Source organism: Coregonus lavaretus (assembly GCF_964263955.1).
Source record: "Coregonus lavaretus genome assembly, chromosome: 25".
NCBI classification, from domain to species: Eukaryota; Metazoa; Chordata; class Actinopteri; order Salmoniformes; family Salmonidae; genus Coregonus; species Coregonus lavaretus.
This window is the reverse complement of record NC_140012.1, coordinates 21,173,183-21,198,164: the sequence shown is the minus strand read 5'-3', so window position 1 is coordinate 21,198,164 and position 24,982 is coordinate 21,173,183. Positions and strand designations below refer to the sequence as shown.

The window sequence follows — 24,982 nt, the reverse complement described above, 5'->3', positions numbered from 1 at the left end:
GTTGGCAGCTGGGGGGAGAGAGAGGCCCTGTGGCACAGTGATACACAGCTTCATTATGCTGGCGCAGTGATACACAACTTTATTATGCGCTGGCACTCATTCTGTCAGTGCTAGGCCTGATCTACAGCTGACTGGGCTCCAATGGCACCTTAAATCGATGTGTGTGTGTGTGTGTTGTTACGAAACCAATAACTAGCCTACTGATTTTTTTTGCACTCATTATGTCTAGGGGTCTTAGGCCTAGCTACAGTGCATGGTCTGTAACCTGATTTGATGTGTGCATAAATGTGAGAAGTAAGTGTATGTGACCAGGTGTTGAATGCATGTACCTAGGAGACAACCACCTTACCTTAGGTCCAGGGCTAGCCCAATATTGGACTAAAGGAGCCTAACGTTACTCCTTAGTCCAAGAACCTTACATGTTCTGTTTAAAGGGCAAATTGGCTCTGGAAGCCAAAACAGCCAAATACTCCATCTAAACAAGAATCAATTCTCAATTGCAGTATGGTTCTAGAAACATAAATCCCTCTACTTTCATATCACATCAAAATAATTTCACAAATGCAAAATACACACTTACTGTACACTGTTTTAACCTGTTTCAACACAGTTGCAGCCAACAGTATAGTTCAGTGACAACACGTTTTTGGCATCTGTCTTCTGTTTACACACAGGAGTTCGGAGAAGCAGATAGCTAATTAGCACAGGTAGTCCACTGTGTTCTGTCTGTTTTCCATAAACAAGCACTGTAGCATGGAAATATGGCTGTGTGGGAACCCTAACCCTATAAAGGTTAACCTTTTGTTTTGCGAAAATGATTTCTCGTCGATATGAAAGATAAGGTCCTTATATTTCAAGTCATGACATATGGGGGTGAGTGAGATACCCAATGGGCTGGACGATTCGCTTCTCATCATTCATCTTGAAAAAACATAAAAAACGTGGAAATCAATTAATCCACCATCATTAACACAATGGGAAAATCTAATGATTTATTATCTGAATATTGAAATAGCATGGGCCACTGAGAAAAACGAATTGGTACAATTTAAGGCTATGTGGCAAACAATAATGCAGGCACTAGGGAACGGGGTGTGAGCATGTGGGCCTGGGCAGAGGAGATGTAGTCGTTGTTTTTTTATGTATCTGGTGTGAAAAAATATGGTTGTTTTTTAAAGTAAATATTATTACAAGAAAAAATAAAGATAAGGTCCTTATGCTTCCAAAACCGTACCGCAAGTGATGCGTGTTAATGTTCAGACAGAGCATTGCGGCTCTTAACAAAACTCCCCCCTACAGAAAACGCCTTTGTCCAATGACTCTTATGTGTAATGTAATGGAACTGAGAGTCATGATCAAGGGCTAGTCCGGGGACAGCTCAGTCATGACTCCCATGGTCAGCCAGTCCAAGCAGATTAGTATTCGTTCAACATAGTGACCCAAAATAAATATATACAAAAAGAAAACTACAAAGAGGCATGACTAAAATAAAGAGGTTAACTAACACAAAACAACTACAGAAACTGGCAGGCCTAGATACCTCTGGTCACAGATTGCCAATCAATCTTGATTGCCACCACCTGTTGTGCTTATGGCAGAGGCTTCCTTGCAGAGCACAGCCCTTGACCCGGTTGGTGCTGCCACCTGGGGATGGAGTGTGGAAGTGTATCCTGGTAGTGTGTTGCCTAACTGTGTGCTAACACTACAGTTTTTCTCAATTGCTAAAACACTAAACCCTATTGTCTGAACCAAATGCTCAGTTGCCTGAACCCACTGATTGAATCAATCACTCTTTTGGCAAAACCATAAGCACTTTTCACCTGTTTAGACATAACTTGCCAACACCTTTTCATTGTGATGCACCCGTGCTGCATAATGGTGAGCACAGGTGATAAAAGTCAAACACAATTAGAGCACAGGTGTCACCACTTGAACACAACAACTCAAAATTGATCACACTTGTGGCTAATGATGTGAGGGAACATATACAGTAAGCCAGTTCAGAGAGCACTGGTTTGTGAGGCCCTACAATGGATAGAAATCTGAGAGGAAGAGTTCGTGTGAGAGGAGGTCGAGGTGGTCAGCGAAGACAAAGAACAGTAATATCTGATGAAATCAGAGCTACTGTGATTGACCATGTTCTTGTCCATGGTATGAGCATGAGGAAGGCTGGACAAAGGGTACAACCAAACATCAGTAGATTCACTGTGTCAACCATAATCTGAAGATTTAGAGAAGAGAACAGGTAATTACCTTTTTTTGACATTATAGTACAGTATGTAAATGTTGACAGCAATTACTGTATGACATACTATATACTGTACCACAGTATACTGTAAGTAAATATATGTTTCAGTACATCACTGTACCAATGTAGTATTGTAATGGAGGGTTGGTCTAACTGTTTGTAGGCCTAGTATTCCATGTATATTTTTTGTAACTCCATGTTCTCTTTTTGTAGAATTGAAAGACTGCCACATGGGGGTGGGAGGACAGGTATGTTCTCCCCACACCAAGAGACCCTAATTGTTGATATGGTCCGTGAGAACAATGCCATTAAACTGAGCGAAATTCAGCAGAAGATCATTGAGGACCATTTAAATTTTGAGGGTATCAACAGTGTCAGCCTCTCTACTGTTGATCGTGTCCTCAAGCGCAACAGACTGCGCATGAAACAGCTATACAGAGTGCCCTTTGATCGTAACTCAGACAGTCAAAGAGCAAAGATTCCAGTATGTACAGGTTGGCATATATCCAGACACATTCAATGTTGATTACTCTAAGTAGTGATTTACTGTAGTGGCCTAAATCACTTTTTCCGTATCACTTACAAAACTATATCTATTTCTACAGAGGGTTTTTCAACTGGATGCAATGGAAAGACCCCATCAATACATCTACATGGATGAAGCTGGGTTTAATCTCACCAAAAGGAGGAGAGGCCGTAATGTGATTGGCCATCGGGCCATTGTTGGTGTTCCTGGGCAGCGTGGTGGCAATGTCACATTATGTGCTGCCATCAGCAATCATGGGGTTGTCCACCATCATGCCAACCTGGGGCCCTACAACACTCACCAGCTCCTCATTTTCCTCAATCACATGCGAGATGCTTTGTTAGGGCAGCAGGATGAGCATCCCATCTATGTTGTTGTTTGGGACAATGTGAGTTTTCACAGAGCCCTCCAGGTTAGAGAGTGGTACAATATGAACCAAGGTTTTATCAATCTTTGCCTTCCACCGTACTCCCCTTTCCTAAACCCCATTGAGGAATTATTCTCCTCATGGCGGTGGAAGGTATATGAACGCCAACCTTACACCAGGGTAAATCTCCTGCAAGCCATGGGACTTGCCTGTGGTGACATAGGTGTGGAGGCATGCCAAGCCTGGATACGGCATGCCAGGGGTTTTTTCCCCCGTTGCCTGGCCAGACAAAATGTGGCCTGTGATGTGGATGAAGTCCTGTGGCCTGACCCAGTACGGAGACATGATGCTGTGGCTGAGTAATGCACTTATTTGTATATTTTTGTACTTTCTTTTTACATGGGCTTACTGTACACAAGTGGCAAACGCATAAGATTTCTGTTTGTTTTTACAAGTGCTACATGTAAATGCACAAGATTTCTGTTTTGTCTTTTTGTACAAGTGCTAAATGCACAGGTTTTTTTTGCAACATGCATTTAGCCTACAGTGAACAATAAACATTTATTTCTCCAGCTTCATGTCCTGAGCATTGTGTTTTCTATTTTTCTACGTAGTGTTTAGTGACTGTTCAGTAGTGTTTTTTTATTTTGATTGACTCGGGGCACGATTTGACAACATAGTTCAGTTTTGAGCACAGATTGAACTGTTTTGAGGTGAAAGTTTGGTTTTGCAAGAAGAGTCTGAGGTTTTGTGACTGTAGCTTGAAAATTGGGTTTTGTGTTCACAGTTAAGAGAAAAGGAGAGCAGCTTTCAAGAAATGTCTTAGCAATCGAGAAAAACTGTAAACTATCCCCATATCAAAACTGTGTGTGTACTGTGCAACTTTTATATCACTACATTGCAGTTGGCCTGGTTTGAAAGAAAGAGAGAGAAAAGAGAGAAATTAATAGCAGAGAGGAGAGAGAGGGAAAGAGAGAGATACATAGCAAGAGAGAGAGAGAAAAGAGAGAGACCATGAGTACAAGAGAGACAACTGCAGTGACATGTTTTGTGTGGGCCGATGCATCTTGATCACGGCCTTGGTGTCAGACAGATATCCCATGGAGATGTAAAGCAGCAGCTGAGAGCATTTTTTCACAGCCCACTGATCGACCGTTCGGCCCCAGTGGTGTTGAATCAGCAGCACCCCCCTGGCCTGCACCCTGCAGCTAGTTTGATGTACAAGAGGGATTTACTGTACCTTTTCTGTACTTTTTGTGACGGAGGCAGCAGGGGAAAGGGGCCAAAAGATGATGCAATTCATCAACTTTCCAAGGAGGACACAGCAGAATAACAATGATGCTGGGTGTTTGGAAATGTTGCCAACAAAGGATTTTCACAGCTGGTTGGTTTTTGGGGTTATTTTGGAGGCACTATGCCATCACCTTATAATAACCCCTTGAAAGGACTTATCCTTACATTTTACATTTACATTTTAGTCATTTAGCAGACGCTCTTATCCAGAGCAACTTACAGTTAGTGAGTGCATACATTATTTTTTATATACTGGCCCCCTGTGGGAAACGAACCCACAACCCTGGCGTTGCAAACGCCATGCTCTACCAACTGAGCTACATCCCTGCCGGCCATTCCCTCCCCTACCCTGGACGACACTGGGCCAATTGTGCGCCGCCCCATGGGTCTCCCGGTCGCGGCCGGCTACGACAGAGCCTGGTTTTGAACCAGGATCTCTAGTGGCACAGCTAGCACTGCAACGGCCTTAGACCACTGCGCCACTCGGGCTGGCCTTAATCAGGTGGAGTTACCCTCCTGTAGGGTTTTGTTCCAACCCTGCCCTAATACACCTGGTTCTACTAATAAGGTGATGCTCAGGAACTTGATTAGTTGAATTAGGTGTGTTATAGTTGGGTTGAAGCGAAAGCCTGCATACCCAGTAGCTCTCCAAGAGAAGGGCTGGCCACTAAAAGCCCCTTCCCGTTAGACCTGAACTTGTAACTTGTCATGTAGACTAAATGGTTTAGATCAGAATTGACACAAGAATTTAGGCCTACACGCCAATACTTATGCACCATATTTTTACACAAAGATGGGAGTTTTGAATGAGGCAATTGAGCCACTGAACCTAAACGTGATTGTAACACTTTCACAACAGGTGAACCCGCGTTTTCTATTTCTGTGGTCAAAACAATTAGCGCGGAGCATGTCCAAAACGATTGACTGGGACACGTGCCGGGACCGGGAGAGGCTACCGAGGACACCTGCTGAACCCTTGCCACTAATCCGGTTAACGAATTAAACAGAGTTGGGTAAACTATAATACACATAAAGCCAAATCTGATAAACACGACAGGGAATTTCCAGCGAAACATGATACATAGGCTAGGTAGTAAATGGACACCGTTATCATTAACACACCTGAAATTAAGGGTTTATTAGGCTACGCATTATTCTAGTGAGGGTGGCCGTGTGTCTGGAGAGGTGCATTGTAGATTGTAGTGGATTTGAGATAAGAGGAGATCCCGGATTATAACTCACCTGTCCCTGACCACAACCTTAGTGACTTTCTATTCTAGGACACACAAGACAACACCTCTGGCCAGTTTGAACAGATCATCACAACAGAGTGGGCTAGAGGTTTCCTTTGGACTGGTTCCAACGCGTAATATCACATGAGTAATACCATTATGAAGCCTATATAATAAGCAAATATATTGACACAATACTTCTGTTTCTGACTTCTTTTCACGACTATTGTTTTTGAGTGGCATTAGTTGCGCGAACTTGCTCCCGAACCCGAATAGATCAGCATACTGACATTATCTCGTGCTTCTCTGAGAAAAAGCAGTAGCTGACCCGACCGCTCCCCTGAGCGCACAGCGCAGACAAGTAGTAAAAACGATTCCACTTTCAGGGCGCAGCATGCAGAACGTTAAACAATTATCCAAACATACCCAAACTCAATGTTGCAAGACTAGCTTGGATAATGCAACCATCATTTTATGCGTAAAGCTTGCATCCACAGTAGCCTACATGGATTCTTTTAGACATCGTGAAGAAACAAATAAGAAAACATTGCATTAAAATTAAGATTTCTGTAGCAGAAAGACTTACCTAGGGAATCCACGAGGAAATGGTTGTAGTCTAGAAAATCAAGTTTATTTTCTCTGTAGGTGTAGGGCCTATGACTAACTACTGTTGTAGCCTACTCTACACCTCACTACCGTTATACATGCGCCAGGCTCTATCTACTGCAACTGCATTGAGTGAGTGAGTGAGTGAGTGACCTTACTAGCACCCCGCTGTGCGAATAAACGTTCGTGCGTTTCCGAAATATTGACGAATATAGACGAAACAGGTAGACATCTTTGTTGGGTCCTCACGTGTTTTGATAATTCACTTTTTTCCACAAGAGGTCGCCAGACTATAGAATCTCATTCACAGCGCGTCAATTTAAGAGACCTTGATTAAATGACAGAAACAATGTAGCCATTCAGTGTGTGCAAAATGAAACAGGCTATTCTGAAACTGAGTAGGCTAGCTACAATGTTTTTGAGTGAAAATTGTTTATTGTAGCTGTCACTGACATTTCCAGTCCAACCGCAAAATGTGATCCATGTAGTCTATTTGTACATTGATATCATGTTTACCCTTCTCTATCTGTAACAGCCTAAGGGAAAGGGTGTCTCGGTATGTTTTAGACATGCGGAAGTGTGTGAAAGCTATGACGCGCTGTTAAATGACAGGCGGCACAGTGCGTCTCTATCGGCGCTGATAATATTAATTATGCCTCCGAAAGACCCGCTGCTCGGGACCCTCAAAGGTAAGAACATACAGCAAATAGACACCGAGTGAATTGAGACATGCATATGGGGGTTATGTGTTGTTAATTTGTAGATACACAGACAAGAATAGGCTGAGCGAGAGTATCAGCAGACATTTACTCAGCCTAGTATAGCCTAAACATTGGATAGACGCTCCTACATAGGCGGCTCAGGTTACGCTCATGTGCTGCAGCAGGGAATTTTGGAATAAATACATTCTTCTACCAGAAAATTGCTTCATAGTCTTATCTTTTGTGAAGCATGTGTTATCTCTGAATGTAGAAATATCATCCTCTGAATGAAATATTTTGAAGAATCACTTTCAGATGTTACTATTGGAGCAGCAGCTTTGATGTATTAAAGCAGTCTCACTGCACCTTTAACCTCAATTTTATTCTATCACTCAACCACCTGACACAATTTAGTGCTGGTGAAGCCTATCAGGCACTATGCAAAACACGAACAGACAAAAGCAGTGATGTTTTCAGGTTGCCAAGCAACTGGGTCCTCCTTGGCCATCAAGTGTGGGAGATGTGCCCTCAGACAGCAAAAGGAAAGACGCCACCCACGTCTGCCATATTTTGTCCATGTATTGTGCACATATCATAAGCCTACACAGAAAATTGGCCAGTGTTGATTTCTAGTGTTCTAGTGTCTGTTAGAGTGGAATTAACACTCAGGGGTGTAAAATAACCCCAGTGTTGGTGTTAATAACCAGAGTTATTGTTTTACACTGTGGAGAGTAAAACAGTTCCATCAAAACCACACCCATCATTATCATATTCCCAGCATGCTATGCAGGTAGATTTTTTTGGGGGATTGTTTTTAATATCTGTGTTTTTGCATTGATTGATTGATTCATCTTATGCTACACAAAGATACACAACATACATGTTCCTAAACGAATTCAATCAGTTACTGACATGTTTGTTCCATTTAAATGGTTTAGGTAGTCTCCTTTACCAGAGTTTCTAACCCTGGTAGTCATTCTGAATGTAGGTGAATACAAATTAAAACTCTGGCTTGTTTCCAAAAGGAATTACACATCACTTTGCCAGCCAGCATAATGTGACTTGCAGGCCTGATGTGGCCTGTAATTTGTAAACCAGGATTTTCCTAACACCACTGTGTTAGAGTAAAATTAGGCCATCAAAGTAAGGGTTTATGATACATGTAATGTATTGTCATAAAGTTAAAACACAGAGGGGAAATTAACCAATCCTTTCTTTCTCTTGAGTACAAGGACAAATCTCAGTATTTTAATGATAACATTCGCCTAGGTACTAATTTGGTGAAAGCCACAGGCCTTTAAAAGAAAATAATTCAACAACCATGTCTCTGTCACTAACAAATACAGTCATGTCTCTGTGACTAACAATTCACTCGAAAAGAAAAGGCACCATAGGAAATATGCAAATTAGGCTTTACACCACATAGTGTTAAAACAACACCCCAAATCCCTTACGGTAACAGTGTTTTTGCATAACACTAATAGGAGTTAACTCTAGATTAACACTAGTGTTGAACAGAAATAACACTGTGAGTGTTAATTACCCCATAGTGTTAAATTTGAGTAACACTGGCAAGTCTAATGCAGTGTTCATTTCTTACACTATGAAGTGTTACATTAACACTCAAAATGTAAACCTATTATCAAAGTACTTTTTACACTATTACCATATTTTATATGAGATGGTGTTCAAATTAACTCTTGAAGTATTGATTTAAAACGTCTAAATTGACAGTGTATGGTCTATTATTGTGTCTATGTCTGCCCATTATGATTCATGCATTATACCCATAACGCCTGTGCACATACAGTATCTACCCAATGTGGCCCATGGCATTCTCTCAACCAGCTTCATGAGGTAGTCACCTGGAATGCATTTCAATTAACAGGTGTGCCATGTTAAAAGTTAATTTGTGGAATTCCTTTCCTTCTTAATGCATTTGAGCCAATCAGTTGTGTTGTGACAAGGTAGGGGGGGTATACAGAAGATAGCCCTATTTGGTAAAAGACCAAGTCCATATTATGGCATGAACAGCTTAAATAAGCAAAGAGAAACTTTAAGACATGACGGTCAGTCAATCTGGAACATTTCAAGAACTTTGAAAGTTTCTTCAAGTGCAGTCGCAAAAACCATTAAGCGCTATGATGAAACTGGCTCTCATGAGGAAAGGAAGACCCAGTTTTACCTCTGCTGCAAAGGAGAAGTTCATTAGAGTTACCAGCCTCAGAAATCGGCAATTTACTGCACCTCAGATTGCAGCGCAAATAAATGCTTCACAGAGTTCAAGTAACAGACACATCTCAACATCAACTGTTCAGAGGAGACTACGTGAATCAGGCCTTCATGGTCGAATTGCTGCAAAAAAACGACTACTAAAGGACACCAATAAGAAGAAGAGACTTGCTTGGTCCAAGAAACACGAGCAATGGACATTAGACCGGTGGAAATCTGTCCTTTGGTCTGATGAGTCCAAATTTGAGATTTTTGGTTCCAACCGCCATGTCTTTATGAGACGCAGAGTAGGTGAACGGATGATCTCTGCATGGGTGGTTGCCCCCGTGAAGCATGGAGGTGGTGGTGTGATGGTGTGGGGGTGCTTTGGTGGTGACACTGTCTGTGATTTATTTAGAATTCAAGGCACACTTAACCAGCATGGCTACCACAGCATTCTGCAGCGATATGCCATCCCATCTGGTTTGCATGATTCCATATGTGTTATTTCATAGTTTTGATGTCTTCACTATTATTCTACAATGTAGAAAATAGTAAAAAAATAAAGAAAAACCCTTGAATGAGTAGGTGTGTCCAAACTTTTGACTGGTACTGTATATTGTATTGTGTGTATATTTGTGCTCGTCCAGTATGCATCCTGAACTTGCAGACAGAAGAGGGGACTGTGACAGATGTCAACCCTCACCTCTCCTCCTGCTGTGAACTACTGGAGCTCATCCTTAGGAAGGGCCTTCAACGTGAGTATTATAACAAAGCAAAGCCATACAGACAGGAGTACAGGACATTAGAGCCTGCCGACCGGCATTCTAACTAGTGTGTGTCTCCCTCAGAGCCGGTCCTTGGTCTAGTACACAGGGACTACTGGCAATGTTTCGAGCAACTCCTCCAACACGACAATTGCGGCAGGTAAACTACATACAGCACATTTAGAGATTGTGTTATAGAAAATAACATACAGTGACTGCTAACCCCTCTGTTGTTGTCTTGTCTCCCTCACTGGTGTGTGTGTGTGTGTGTGTGTGTGTGTGTGTGTGTGTGTGTGTGTGTGTGTGTGTGTGTGTGTGTGTGTGTGGGTGTGTGTGTGTGTATGTTTGTGTCCGTGAATGCTAGACTGAGTGCTGTGTCGCTAGCGGTTGAACAGACCTTAGCCTGCAGAAAGCTGTTGTCAGCTCAGGGACGAGGACGCTACCTCCTCAGGCTAGCCCTCAGACGGAGGGTTCTAGAAGGAGTCATCAAACACCTGCTACACACACCCAAAGTACTAGAGGTCTGTTATCTGTCACTCATATTGGCTCTAATACCTTATTGTTACATTGTTGTAACATTACAATTTTGATTGCTTTGGTGTTAAGTAATTAGGCTATATTCCAGTTATGTTTGAATAGGCTATCATATAATTTACTTGTTTTACTGGTTTCTGTTTTCCAGTGGTACAACCCAGCTATATCGCTTCTTAGGAATGAGGAATTTGTGGGTGAGGCTTTTCTTTTCTTCTCTTCTCTTCCTGTTTGTTTTGTTTTCACTAAATGGTTGGTTTTGGCATTGGCCTTAATATCAGGAAATCGTTTTCATCACGTTGAACTTGTCAAGTGTCCAACAACAATCATGATGACTGAGTCAAATATCCTTCCTCTCTAAGAGCCTTTCATGTCCCTACTCATGGTCCTCTCAGAAATGGACTTCAAACTGGACATGGAGGTACAAAGTGTTTCCTTCCCTCTCCTGTTTGCCTGATTATGATGTGGTTGATGCACAGTGTCAGAAAGCATGAGTCAAGTCTCTGCTTAGACTGTTGGCCTAGAACAAAATGTTGCAAATACAAAGAGTTCTCAAAACATAGAATATCACTACTCACATCAGCAAAATGTCTGCCTTTTCACTTTAGAACTGCAGTTTTCTGGATGAGAGCTGGCTTCTACCGGTAAGATATTGAAATGAGCCCTGTACAATCTCAGATCTATGTATGACTTCCCTGCCTCATCGTTAGTCTGTGTATCTTTTGCCTATTGAAGTGAGGGCTATGTCTGTGTTTTCCAGGTGTGTGATATGTATGAGGCAGTACCCTGTCGTGAGCTAGGGATGGTGCTCAGGTAAGTGGCAGTGTTTGTATCCTTCCTCATAATACACAGTCATCCCTCTCTCTCTCTCTCTCTCTCTCTCTCTCTCTCTCTCTCTCTCTCTCTCTCTCTCTCTCTCTCTCTCTCTCTCCCTCTCTCCTCTCATCTCCTCTCTCCCCCCCCCGCCCCTCTCTCTCTTCCCCCAGGTATCTCAGTGGCCGTGTCTTTGTCCTGAAACTGTTGCCAGGTAGCCAAGCTCAGGTGGACAAGTGTGTACATCCAGGTGACATCATCGATGAGATCAACGGAATCTCCTTACGGAATGCCTGCAATGGACAGGTAAGGAGACCTTTACAACAAAAATTGCTCCAGCCCTAATCTAACACACCTGCTTTTTAATCAGCTGCTCCTCAGGACCATGCAAAATCATTCGAACTTAGTATAAAGATTGTATAAAATAATTAATATAAAAACTGAGCTATATTGTATGCAAAAAAAATGTCCTAATACAATTACTCAGAGAAAGAGATTTTGTTTAACATGTAATACATTTTTTTCTAAAAAAGATAGGGGTCAAAATTATTGGCAACCATGTTTTCAATACCTTTTAATAGCTCACCTTGCGAGGATAACGTCACTGAGCCTTTTTCTAAAATGTTTTGGAGAACACATTGGGAGGGATCTTAAAACATTCCTCCATAAAAAATCTTTCCAGATCCTTGATATCCTACGTCTGCATTTATGGACTGCCCTCTTCAATTAAAACCACAGATTTTCAACGAGGTTTAAGTCCGGAGACTGAGATGGCCATTGCAAAATGTTGATTTTTGTGGTCAATTAACCATTTCTTTGTGGATTTTGTGTGCTTGGGGTTGTTGTCTTGCTGGAAGATCCACTGGCCGAGTCAACCAGGTTTTTGGCAAAAATGTCCTGGTACTGGGTAAATGATGCTGTTGACCTTAACAAGGGCCCCAGGATCAGTGGAAGCGAAATAGCCTCATACCAACATATTTTACAGTAGGTATGGGGTAATTTTCTGCCTATGCATCCTTCTTTCAATGCGAAACCCACCACAGGTGTGCGTGGCCAAAGAGCTTTTTTCATGTCATCTGATCATAGCACTGGTTCCAATCCAAGTGCCAATGCCGTTTAGCAAACCCCAGGCATTTACATTTGTTAAATGACGTGAAAATAGAGCTCTTTGGCCGAGCATACAAGTGGTGGGTTTCACGTTGAAAGAAGGATGCATAGGCAGAAAATAATTCCACAGCTACTGTAAAATATAGTTGTGGAACTTTGATTTGACAGTGCCTTCAGAAAGTATTCACACCCCTTGACTTTTTCCACATTTTGTTGTGTTACAGCCTGAATTTAAAATTGATTAAATTGAGATTTCGTGTCACACAATACCCTGTAATGTCAAAGTGGAAATATGTTTTTAGATATTCTTACAACTGTATTAAAAATAAAAAGCTGAAATGTCTTGAGTCAATAAGTATTCAACCCCTTTGTTATGGCAAGCCTAAATAAGTTCAGGAGTAAAAATGTGCTTAACAAGTCACATAATAGTTGCATGGATAGTGTTTAACATGATTTTTTCATGACTATGCCATCATCTCTGTACCCCACATATACAATTATCTGTAAGGTCCCTCAGTCGAGCAGTGAATTTCAAACACAGATTCAACCACAAAGACCAGGGAGGTTTCCCAATGCCTCGCAAAGAAGGGCACCTATTGGTAGATGGTTAAAAATAAAAATAAAAGCAGACATTGAATATCCCTTTGTGCATGGCAAAGTTATTAATGACACTTTGGATGGTGTATCAATACACACAGTCACTACAAAGATACAGGCATCCTTCCTAACTCAGTTGCCGAAGGGGGAAGGAAACCACTCAGGGATTTCACCATGAGGCCAATGGTGACTTTAAACAGTTACAGAGTTTAATGGCTGTGAGGAAACTGATGATGGATCAACAACATTGTAGTTACTCCACAATACTAACTTAAATGACAGAGTGAAAAGAAGGAAGCCTGTACAGAATACAAATATTACAAAACATGCATGCTGTTTGCAATAAGGCACTAAAGTAAAACTGCATAAAAATGTGGCAAAGAAATGTACTTTATGTCCTGAATACAAAGTGTTATGTTTGGGGCAAATCCACACAACACATCATTGAGTACCACTCTTCATATTTTCAAGCATGGTGGTGGCTGCATCATGTTATGGGTATGCTTTTCATTGGCAAGGACTAGGGAGTTTTTTTAGGATAAAAAGAAACAGAATAAAGCTAAGCACAGGCAAAAGCATTGAATGTTCCTGAGTGGCCTAGTTACAGTTTTGACTTAAATCAGCTTGAAAATCTATGGCAAGACTTGAAAATGGCTGTCTAGCAATGATCAACAACCAACTTGACAGAGCTTGAAGAATTTTAAAATGAATAATGTGCAAATATTGCACAATCCAGGTGTGCAAAGCTCTTAGAGACTTACCCAGAAAGACTCACAGCTGTAATCGCTGCCAAAGGTGATTCTAACATGTATTGACTCAGGGGGTTGAATACTTATGTAATCAAGATATATTTGTGTTTTTTATACTTTTTTTTTTTAAACAAATGTTAGAATTTTTCTTCCACTTTGACATTACAGAGTATTTTGTGTAAATCGTTGACAAAAAATGACAATTAAATCCATTTAAATCCGACCTTGTAACACAACAAAATGTGTGAATACTTTCTGAAGGCACTACAGTATATGGGGCTATTTTGCTTCCACTGGTCCTGGGGAACCTTGAAGAAAGTTGAAGCTCATTTACTGCATTTCTATACTATTTAAAAACTATAAAATGCTTTTTGGAGAACAACAAAAACAAGCAAAAATTACCCCAGCCATTATCACATTGGTTGCTGTAGCTTCATTTACCTCAATCGATCTTCAAACACAAAGCCTATTAGCTATACAATTAGCCGCTACACATTAACTCACATTAACTCAGCACTGGGATTAAAAACGATAATTTAATACGTACAGAGGGATCTGTTAGCAGAAAAAATATTTTTCAAAAGGTAAACAAATACGTTTGCTTTACATAACTTTTTTTTGTTTACAGTTTTACAGCTAATTTCATGCAGTTCTACAAATTATAGCTATGGGGAAGGGATAATTTTTTGCTGTTTTAAAAGCTAATTACCTGCAATTCTACACATTTTGCCATGACTTATGCCATGTTAAAATGATATCTGAGTGAAAGTGACTAACAAAATGAATGGGGGCCCCCTGAAGGTCAGGGTCCCTGGGCACGTGCCCTGCTTGCTCAGTCGGTAATTCGGCCATAATTACTACAAGTTTAGATATCTGGCTAGACTAACTACACTAATTTACCAATCTGAAAATGTTTAACTGACATGGGCTAATTGAGTGACTGTCAGTGAGTGACATACACTGAGTGTACAAAACAGGTAGCTCTCCAGGAACAGGGTTGGAGAACCCTGACATAGACTGACCAGGTGAATCCAGGTGAAAGCTATGATTCCATATTGATATCACCTGTTAAACACTTTAATCAGTGTAGATGAAGGGGAGGAAACAGGTTATAGAAGGATTTTTAAGCCTTAAGACAATTGAGACATGGATTGTGTATGTGTGCCATTCAGAGGGTGAATGGGCAAGACAAAATATTTAAGTGCCTTTGAACGGGGTATGGTAGTAGGTGCCAGGCGCACCGATTTGAGTGTGTCAAGAACTGCAACGCTGCTGGGTTTTCTACGCTCAACAGTTTCTCGTGTGTATCAAGAATGGTCCACCACCCAAAGGACATCCAGCCAACGGCAGGCCAGTGATCGAAAATGGATAATTGATGAAAGAGGACAAAGGAGGCTGACATGAACTGTGCCGAGCAACAGACAGGCGACAGTTAGTCAACTGACAGTCCAATACAACATTGGTGCCCAAAGACCCATAAAAGAATGCACAACTCGTCGTACCTTGACACAAATGGGGTATGGCAGCCGACGACCTTACAGAGTTCCACTTCTTTCAGCAAAAAACAAGAAACTGCGTTTGCAGTGGGCTAAGGAACGAAAACACTGGACACTGGAGAATTGAAAAAACATTGCCTGGTCTGATGAATCACAGTTCCTGATGTTGGGAGGACTAGGGTATGGAGAAAACGACATTAGTACATGCATCCATTATGCCACGTGTCAACATTGCAATCTGGTGGTGTGATGGTGTGGGGTGAATTTTCATGGCACACATTGGGCCCATTGATAAAAGTGGAGCAACGTTTGAATGCCACATCATTGCCACATATCTGAACATCATTGCCAATCAGGTGCATCCCTTCATGGCAGCAGTGTATCCATCTGCAAATTGATTTTTTTCAGCAGGATAATGCCCCATGCCACAAGGCTATGATTGTCCAGGAATGGTTCCATGAACATGACAGTGAATTCAAATAAAATCAAATCAAATTTTATTTGCCACATGCGGCGAATACAACAGGTGTAGACATTACCGTGAAATGCTTACTTACAGCCCTTAACCAACAATGCATTAATTTTTGTATAAAAAATTAATATAAAACAACAACAACAAAAAAGTGTTGAGAAAAAAAGAGCAGAAGTAAAATAAAATAACAGTAGGGAGGCTATATACAGGGGGGTACTGGTGCAGAGTGAATGTGCGGGGGCACCGGCTAGTTGAGGTAGTTGAGGTAATATGTACATGTGGGCAGTGGCGGCTCCTGAAAAAATTCTCAGGGGGGGCAATTTTTCTGATGATTTAGGTGACCTACACACATTTTAAAAAAGATATGTCCAGCAACAACATGAAGACAGGGGCAGCATATAAGTCAATGCCAGAAGCATTTATTGACTGATCTCAAAAGTGTTGGCTTACAAAAGCAAAATAAGTTATCACAGTAAAAATAATCAAGGGTGTTCTTTCACATTCCTCAACACTGCATAAACAATATGCATTTCCATAAACAAATGAAATATCAGCTGAAAATACAGCATCTTGGTATTTGTTCAGATTGCAGGATCAACAAGAGCTTTTACCACATGTTTTGCCTCATGGTTGAATTGGAAATATGTGCACCTGAGCATAATTCACAACAAGCAAGCAGGAGCTTTTGATAGAGGCTACTGAAAACATTGATGCAAGTTATTGGTAATAAGAAATTTTTATAGACTTCCATATTCTGCCCTCTTGTATAGATTTGTGAAAATGAACAGTGATAGACATTTTGCCTGAAAACAGAATTTGAAAATAATTTCTAGAAAAGGTAAACACAGCTATCTGTATGGCTTTGTAAAAATGAACAACCATATTCTGGCCAATTGTATAGATTTGTAAATATGAACAACCATATTCTGGCCAATTGTATAGATTTGTAAAAATGAACATGAACAGATTATTATTTTTTTTTTACTTTTTTAAAAATGAAAAATAACTATTTTAAACAACATCAACTGTGAACTGATTTGGGCGTGTGTGTGTTAAAGAGACAGACAGGGAGGGACAAAGAGAGAGAGAGGCTACATTACTTGTACTGAAACTGTTCTCTTCTCTCTTTCAATGCAGCAAAGCGGTCAATGACTTTCTCATTGAAATCAGGCATGCTGAGGACTAGTTCCCTCTCCATGGAAAGCATGGCCAGTGCATTCAGATGTTCCTGGCCCATTGAATTTCGCAGGAATATCTTAACTCGTGTCAAAGTTGAGAAACATCTCTCAGCTTCAGCTGTTGTGATGGGAGTAGTTATGAGGATGTTCAACAGTCACAGTCTCAGAGAACGTCTCCTGGAGGTTGTAGCTCATGAGAACCTGGTACAGTGCCAGTGCACCACAGTTTGACTTTCACGTCGTCGGCAAAAAGACCGTTCAGTCTCTCCAAAAGCACACTGGCGATTGAGACTGAGGTTGATTCCGAGATGGGAAGGAACTCAAAAAAGCGCTCCTGCACTTTGTGGTTGCTATCTATGTACCTCAGCACAAGCACCAGCTGTGTCTGTGTAGAAACGTCCGTGGTCTCGTCAGCTTGGATAGCTACGAAGTTCGCCGACTTCACCTCCTCCACAATATGTTCCCTCATGACCGCTAGCATACACTCCAGTAGCTCGTTTTGAATGGTCTTTGATGTGAACTTCTTTCAAAGAGACAATCGAGTTGCACTGAACGCTAGCCATGTTGATAGTAGTACGTGAATTGATTGACGCTGCTACCCGCTCTTTTCTTAGTTACGTTCATGGTTATGTTACGTATGACGAAAGCGCGTAAGTGCAAGCCCTCAGAAACCCATAGAGATTGTATTGAAAGCTCTGATATTTGAAAAAAAAAGATTTTACATGATAGTCTATGAGAGACCCCTGGGCGATTTTCAACCTGACTGAAATCGCCCCAAAAGGGGCGGGGCCATTTGAAGCACGACTTTAGCCTGATTGGACATTTAGTGGCAGATCAGACGTCTAGATTAGAACACTGATAACTACTGTTGCCGTGATATAATTGATTAGAAAAAAAATCCCTTCCTTTTCCCGTTTGGCAGTGCGTCGCCCATATCGCCCTAATGAACACACCGCCCCTGCATGTGGGTAGAGTTAAAGTGACTATGCATAAATAATTAACAGAGTAGCAGCAGCGTAAAAAGATGTGGTGGGGGTGGGGGGTGCAGTGCAAATAGTCCGGGAAGCCTTGATTAGCTGTTCAGGAGTCTTATGGTTTGGGGGTAGAAGCTGTTGAGAAGCCTTTTGGACCTAGACTTGGCGCTCCGGTACTGCTTGCGTGCGGTAGCAGAGAGAACATTCTATGACTAGGGTGGCTGGAGTCTTTGACAATTTTGAGGGCCTTCCTCTGACACCGCCTGGTATAGAGGTCCTGGATGGCAGGAAGCTTGGCCCCAGTGATGTACTGGGCCGTACGCACTACCCTCTGTAGTGCCTTGCGGTCGGAGGCCGAGCAGTTGCCATACCAGGCGGTGATGCAACCAGTCAGGATGCTCTCGATGGTGCAGCTGTATAACTTTTTGAGGATCTGAGGACCCATGCCAAATCTTTTCAGTCTCCTGAGGGGGAATAGGCTTTGTCGTGCCCTCTTCACGACTGTCTTGGTGTGTTTGGACCATGATAGTTCGTTGGTGATGTAGACACCAAGGAACTTGAAGCTCTCAACCTGTTCCACTACAGCCCCGTCGATGAGAATGGGGGCGTGCTCAGTCCTCTTCCTGTAGTCCACAATCATCTCCTTTGTCTTTGTCACGTTGAGGGAGAGGTTGTTATCCTGGCACCACACGGCCAGGTCTCTGACCTCCTCCCTATAGGCTGTCTCATCGTTGTCGGTGATCAGGCCTACCACTGTTGTGTCGTCAGCAAACTTAATGATGGTGTTGGAGTCGTGCCTGGCCATGCAGTCATGGGTGAACAGGCAGTACAGGAGGGGACTGAGCACGCACCACTGAGGGGCCCCCGTGTTGAGGATCAGTGTGGCAGATGTGTTGTTACCTACCCTTACCACCTGGGGGCGGCCCGTCAGGAAGTCCAGGATCCAGTTGCAGAGGGAGGTGTTTAGTCCCCAGGATCCTTAGCTTAGTGATGAGCTTTGATTCAGCTTAGTGCAGTGGCCTGCCCACCAGATCTCAATCCAATTGCACATCTGTGGGATGAGATGTAACGAGCTGTTCGGAGTAGAGCTCCAATACCAGCCATCTTGACTCAACTGTGGAACACATTGGAGTCAACATGGGCCAGCATCCCTGTGGAACGGGTCCCGTGTAGCTCAGTTGGTAGAGCATGGCGCTTGCAATGCCAGGGTTGTGGGTTTGTTTCCCACGGGGGGCCAGTATGAAAAAAAATATGTATGCACTAACTGTAAGTCGCTCTGGATAAGAGCGTCTGCTAAATGGAAAAAAATGTAAATGTAAAAATGAACGCTCCAAAAAAACATTTTTTTTTTATTAGAACAAATTACAATGGTCTGGCCCTCCGTGTCCTCATATGTAGCTATGGCCCTAGGCTCTTGTTAATGTCAATGGCAATGAATAATATAATTTCCCAATTTTTTTGAGCACGCAATATAGCTCAGTATTTGTATTATTTATTTTATACAGTATTTTTTGCTCATCTTTATCAAGGGTGCCAATCATTTAGGATCTGACTGTATGTGTCACTTCCCACATATACAGCCACACCTTAGATAAACCATATATTTGTATAATATGTTGTACAGGGCGTTTTTCTCTTTGAACATTTAATTAGGACATTGTGCTTTTGTGTGTGTGTGTTCTCAGGCAGGTGTGGTCATCTCCAGGCTTAAGGGGCGTCCCCTGTCCCTGCGTATGTTACGGTGGTGTGTGCAGGAAGGGGGCGTGTATCGCCCCATCATCAAACTCCTAAGAGCTCTTAGAGAAGAGAACCCCTCCCTGCAGCTAGGCCCCTCCCCTTCCTCTCAACAACCCACCAATCAGGGCCAGAGGCCCACACCCTCTCAGTGCCTCAAAGAGGGAAGGCAAGTCTGAGGGGTTGTTGTTGCGGTAATGCACCTATTATTGGTTTGCACACCGCTAATCAGAAAGCAAGGTGGTGGTACTACCAATGATGTATATAAACCCTAGATTGTAGATGCTATATATTGGACAATGAGAGGCTTTGAAGCCACCGGTCGGCCATATTGGCACTCCCCAGAAGAAGCAGGAATGAATGGAATTCTACAGAATTTCAATTAAATGTTTCAAGGACAAAATTACATCTATTAAGTATTTTTAGTGGGGACAGTAACATTAGTACTTTCTACAAATTTTACTTTAAGGAAAACGTTTTTATTTTATTTTTTAATGTTTTTATTTTTATCTCACATAATATAATTAATAAAATGTGCATTCATGTGTCTGTAATATAATAAATGTATCAAAAACAAATGTAGACATGAATAAATGCATTTCTATAGCTTCCAAAATATTGTTTACAACGTGGGGGAATTCTAAGATGGAGGAGTGGTGTCGTCAGCAGTGGCTGTTTGTCATCTAGTGTATATATAAATCATTGGGTACTACCAAATTGCTTATACCAATCCCATCCTTTCAGATCTAGTGTTCAGGGGGTAGGGCTATTTGTGGTTTCACGCTGAAATCTGTATCTATTCTCTTATGTTAAAATAGTACACAGGCATGTTTACCTAATCTGAGGCACCCCTCTCCCCCCGCAGAATTGTGTACATTGTGCAGTTCTTGGGAAAGACAAACATTGGAATGGTAGATATGTTATTTGAACATTATAATTACATGTTGGTGTGTATTCTTAGTGTTTCACTGTTTGTGAAGATTTTAATTTTTTTGCACATCAATCGTGGTGTGTTGTGTACTTGTGGTTATTGTGAGTGTGTTAGATTGTGTGTCATTGCGTTAATTATGTTTTATGTCTTTTCTTGACAAGAATGGAGGCAAGGAGGTGCTTCAACATGGAATCCCCCTGGTCTTACAGCAAAACCAGCCCAGCAAGGTACTGACAAATAGAGACCTGCTGACCTGACTAGTTTGTTGTAATCCGTAACCAAACTACTGACATATCCTCTCACTTTCTCCACAGCAAGTACATTTAGACCTTAAGGAAACCCACTTGATCTGCACTGAGAAATCCAATATGACAGTGAGTACCTTGAACATATCACACGTTGGCAAAACAGGTTTTGTCCAGTGGGTTGAAATTATTATACAGGGTCGTTGGTTGAAATTCTCCCCTTTGTGTGTGTGTTTAGGAGTTGTTCCAGCATCATTATCCAGAGATCTCATGTGTAGGGCGGTTTGGTCAGCCAGACTATACCGTCTTTGCCTTCTGCGTAGCGTGAGTATTAATAAAAATCAACATATCAGCCATTATATACCAGAGAATAGTCCCAGGCCTTCTCACCATTGCAGATACATTCCAATAAATACAAACATTACAACCTTAAGACAACGTGCCTTTCTACATAATCTGTGCAAAAGCACACTCAAATGATAGTCATTCCTCATTGAATACCAAACCACTGGATGGGAATATTAGCAGCATCCTGTATTCCTGTCGCTCACACCTCCCCAGCTATAATATGCCCTTAACCACAGATTTAGGATCAGTTTACCCTACCCCCCATCCTAATATTTACATTCAGGAGGGGAAAATAGAAAACAGTATTTAGATCAGCATTTAGCAACCTCATCCTATTGAATTCCCAAATCTCTCCTCTGGAGAAAAACATTAGCAGCGGTGATGAAGTGTCCTGAGCCGCCACAGCTGGCTGAGAGCAGATGTCAGAACATGTATTTGGCTGCATTTTCAGAGACTCCCCAGAAACTACTCAGTCAACAGGATTCTGCTGTGTGGTGCTTAGAGCCAGCACGGTCAAAGAATGTGAGGAGATCGTCAACCGCATCGGTGAGTATAATTGAAGACAATTTAATATCTCTAGTATGATGATTCCCTGTTGCATGGATGTTGTAAAGACAGAAAACATTTAAAAAAATTCCAGTCACAATTAAAATCTGATTTTTTTTTTTATTCCACAGCTACTGGTTTCAAGCACACGGAGTGGTTCGTATAACAAGAAATCCCTTTACAACTGGATGTGACAAACTTCAAAATAATGTTGTGACGCAGTATACTCAATGTTGAGGAAGTTTGTGACTTGACATTATATATACACACATTGTAGAGCAATTTTGTCTTCCAGGTATTGTGGTAATTGAATAAACATGTGCTTCAAAAATACAAGTGTGAACACTAAATGAGAATACCAACTGTAAAAGCCCCTAGTAGATAAAGACATTATCCTCATAACATGCCAGTCAGAATAAGAACCACAAACACATGAGCATTTACTCAAAGACATTTAATAGAAAGACTACAATATGACAACACTTTCATAAATAGTATTAAATGTAGCTGCCATGGTTTTGTATTTTGGAAAAAGAACATGTAAAAAGCAGTCCAGAATATACAGGGGGTCTGTCATGCTCCTGGCCGTCAGACAGTTTCAAGAGGAAAATCCCCCCTGACATCACTATAGAGTAGTAGTGAGCTGTTGTGCAAGACATGCTGACAGAGAGGGTGGAAATTGATGAAAGACCCGGAACACCCCATCCCCTGGAAGCTGAGAGAAGAATTCAGACACCACAAGCAAGAGCTCCAACCTCATCTGGAGCCTATACTATCCACCAGGACCCAAAATGAGCCAGTTAACATGTGAAGAGGAGATCTGACTGAACAGTCAAGTAATACACTATCCTCTACTCAATGTGTAAAAAAAAAAAACAAGCCTCATTTGCAATTGAAGCAGATATTCCTACATTTCTCTGTCTGCACACTGGCCAGATCTGAATTGGGGTTTGTGGAATGACTGATCTCAAAACACATTACAAAAAAACAAAACAAAAATACTCAAGAAATGGTTAAGGATGATAAATAGGATTATGTCTGGAGCGGGTGCCATTTAAGCCCTCTCTCCCCTTATCCTGCGGGCCAGCTGAATGTCTTTGGGCATGATGGTGACACGCTTGGCGTGGATGGCACACAGGTTGGTGTCCTCAAACAGACCCACCAGGTATGCTTCGCTGGCCTCCTGTTGGAGAGAAGGGAGAAGAAAAAACATCACCAAATTGGGGAATAAAAAAATAAAGTTTGTTCCAGTTTGCCCTGTCCATTAGCCTTCAGACTATTAGTGTGGTAGCCGCAGTCAGAGTGGATCTTACCTGAAGAGCTCCAATGGCAGCACTCTGGAAACGCAGGTCAGTCTTGAAGTCCTGGGCGATTTCTCTCACCAGGCGCTGGAAGGGCAGCTTGCGGATCAGCAGCTCAGTAGACTTCTGGTAACGACGGATCTCACGCAGGGCCACAGTTCCTGGCCTGGGGAATACAATTGTACAACGTTTGACTTAGATGTTATTTAGATTAGATATGAATTCTAAATGTGTGAAACTAGAACTGTTAGCGACCCACTTCTGGTCTAGACAACAAAATAATGTTGGAAAACAGGTTGAACTGCTCTCAGTACCTGTAACGATGGGGTTTCTTCACTCCTCCGGTGGATGGCGCGCTTTTCCTGGCTGCCTTTGTGGCGAGCTGTTTCCTTGGCGCCTTTCCTCCGGTGGACTTACGGGCGGTCTGCTTGGTACGAGCCATCTCACTAGAAAATATAAATAATAATAAGCCATTTAGCAGACGCTTTTATCCAAAGCGACCCTACAGTCATGTGTGCGTACATTTTTACGTATGGGTGGTCCCGGGGATCGAACCCACTACCACAATTGAGCTACCGAGGACGGCAATGTAAGGGCAATAAGGATTTGAAGTGGCTTTTCAAAACGAGACAAAGTCTACGATCTTGGGCGATATGAAAAGGCGACTACAAATGCTGCACGCTCAGTTGCATCAAACCAACCGCAAGTTGGTCCCATCACCGTTGCTAGGTAGTGACGATTGTTGTAAAGCTTGAAACAGTTGAGCAACATTAACAATCGTGAATTTGAATAATCCCCTCCCCCACCCCTAGGTACCGCTGGGAGAGGAGTCTCGTACGTTCCAGCAGCGCGCTTAATTATGAACAAACCTCCCCGCCTTCACTCAGTTTGTTGCCTTCCAACATTTCGTTTTTGCACTGCAGTGCGTGGCCTTGGTTCGTTTGACCGCGCAAACGCTATAACTAAGTGTAATAAATACGAGTACGTTTTGATATCAACATAACTAGTTTGCGGGGATGACGCCAGCAAAACTGTAGAAAAGAGAACGTTAAACTGAAAGCTAACACTGACCGACCACTATGGCTAACGTTAGCTAGCAACATGCCATATAGCAACGTTAACGTTCATTAAACAACTCACGCTCCTGGTTGAATCGTTGCATTGAGTCACATAGGTGACAACTAGTTAGAATGGAGAAAATGCGGTATCGCCAACTAATGTTATTTACCTACAGTAGTGTAGCCAGCCAATTCTGTTATCGTTAGATGTATTTCGCTAGCTAACGTTAGCCTCCAGCCATCTCAGATCTCCATTTAGAATTATATTATTACATAATTAGGAGTTAAACAAACTCCTCTGGCAGGTCAACCGACAACATCGAATATTTGTGAATGGTAAGAACACAATCAAACCCGCTGATGTTACTTACCGATTGGTAACTGCTGGATTATTCCAAAACTAAACGTCCTTAATCCTCTTCCTTAAAACACACAACACGAATAACGACAACCAGGGAAGTAAATCAAATGTTATACTTTCCCATGACGTCAACTAACCCATTTATAAATCCGGTTGGTTGAGAACTAGAAATTCGTGAGACCATTGGTTTAAACTCCATCAAAACGGCTCTCTCATTGGTTAACAAAGTCAACACCCCATTGGTTGCTGTCTGTCCTCTGTAGCCAATCAGCAGCCGAGACATTATAGGAAAATACTTTGGTTGAAAATATTGCCATTTCAATGGTTAACATAAATTATAAACATTAGTGTTGTAACAAAATGGGATTCTGAAACATGTCTGAACATGTTCTAACAATTCTGTGCAACTTGAAGGACATCACTATAGCCCACTAGCATCACCATAGCTCTTGATCATGTCTCTCAGTTCCATTACATTACACATACGAGTCATTGGACAAAGGTTTCTTCTGTAGGGGGGAGTTTTGTTAAGATCCCTGACGTTCGGTCTGAACATTAACATGCATCGCTTGCGGTATGGTTTTGGAAGC

At 41.9% G+C, this 24,982-nt stretch overlaps 2 protein-coding genes across 5 annotated transcripts; one reads left to right on the top strand and one right to left on the bottom strand.

Moving 5' to 3' along the window:
* The first annotated feature begins 6,857 nt into the window (after positions 1–6,857).
* LOC311101177 (uncharacterized protein) lies at positions 6,858–21,998 on the top strand. 4 transcript variants are annotated; one of them, XM_084142267.1, is made up of 17 exons: positions 6,871–6,961; positions 8,784–8,861; positions 9,835–9,942; positions 10,036–10,111; positions 10,316–10,472; positions 10,634–10,679; positions 10,845–10,903; positions 11,091–11,126; positions 11,243–11,295; positions 11,469–11,601; positions 19,554–19,771; positions 20,468–20,513; positions 20,695–20,760; positions 20,848–20,907; positions 21,017–21,102; positions 21,578–21,672; positions 21,804–21,998. In XM_084142267.1, exons 1-17 carry the CDS (start codon positions 6,925–6,927, stop codon positions 21,836–21,838), a joined length of 1,389 nt encoding a protein of 462 aa, XP_083998393.1. In that variant the 5' UTR covers positions 6,871–6,924; the 3' UTR covers positions 21,839–21,998. The 4 variants fall into 4 exon arrangements, with proteins under 4 accessions (XP_083998394.1, XP_083998396.1, XP_083998393.1 ...); XM_084142268.1 differs by lacking the exon at positions 8,784–8,861 and having other exon boundaries at positions 6,858–6,961; XM_084142269.1 differs by lacking the exons at positions 19,554–19,771; positions 20,468–20,513 and having other exon boundaries at positions 6,879–6,961.
* A 111-nt stretch (positions 21,999–22,109) lies between these two features.
* LOC311101179 (histone H3.3A) lies at positions 22,110–24,531 on the bottom strand. Its single transcript, XM_084142272.1, has 4 exons — positions 24,403–24,531; positions 23,288–23,419; positions 22,986–23,139; positions 22,110–22,855 (listed from the first exon to the last, which is right to left on the bottom strand). The coding sequence occupies exons 2-4, from the start codon at positions 23,413–23,415 to the stop codon at positions 22,727–22,729; spliced, it is 411 nt and encodes a 136-aa protein (XP_083998398.1). The 5' UTR covers positions 23,416–23,419; positions 24,403–24,531; the 3' UTR covers positions 22,110–22,726.
* Between the last annotated feature and the right edge of the window lie 451 nt (positions 24,532–24,982).

Bases quoted from the DNA above. Each gene is read 5' to 3' on its own strand.
- LOC311101179 (XM_084142272.1), bottom strand. From the start codon at position 23,415: ATGGCTCGTACCAAGCAGACCGCCCGTAAGTCCACCGGAGGAAAGGCG. The intron at 23,140-23,287 runs GTACTGAGAGCA...TGTATTCCCCAG, and splicing joins AAGAAACCCCATCGTTACAG to GCCAGGAACTGTGGCCCTGC. The intron at 22,856-22,985 runs GTAAGATCCACT...TCTCTCCAACAG, and splicing joins CTGCCATTGGAGCTCTTCAG to GAGGCCAGCGAAGCATACCT.
- LOC311101177 (XM_084142267.1), top strand. From the start codon at position 6,925: ATGCCTCCGAAAGACCCGCTGCTCGGGACCCTCAAAG. The intron at 10,112-10,315 runs GTAAACTACATA...CGTGAATGCTAG, and splicing joins CAACACGACAATTGCGGCAG to ACTGAGTGCTGTGTCGCTAG. The intron at 20,761-20,847 runs GTACTGACAAAT...CTTTCTCCACAG, and splicing joins AGCAAAACCAGCCCAGCAAG to CAAGTACATTTAGACCTTAA.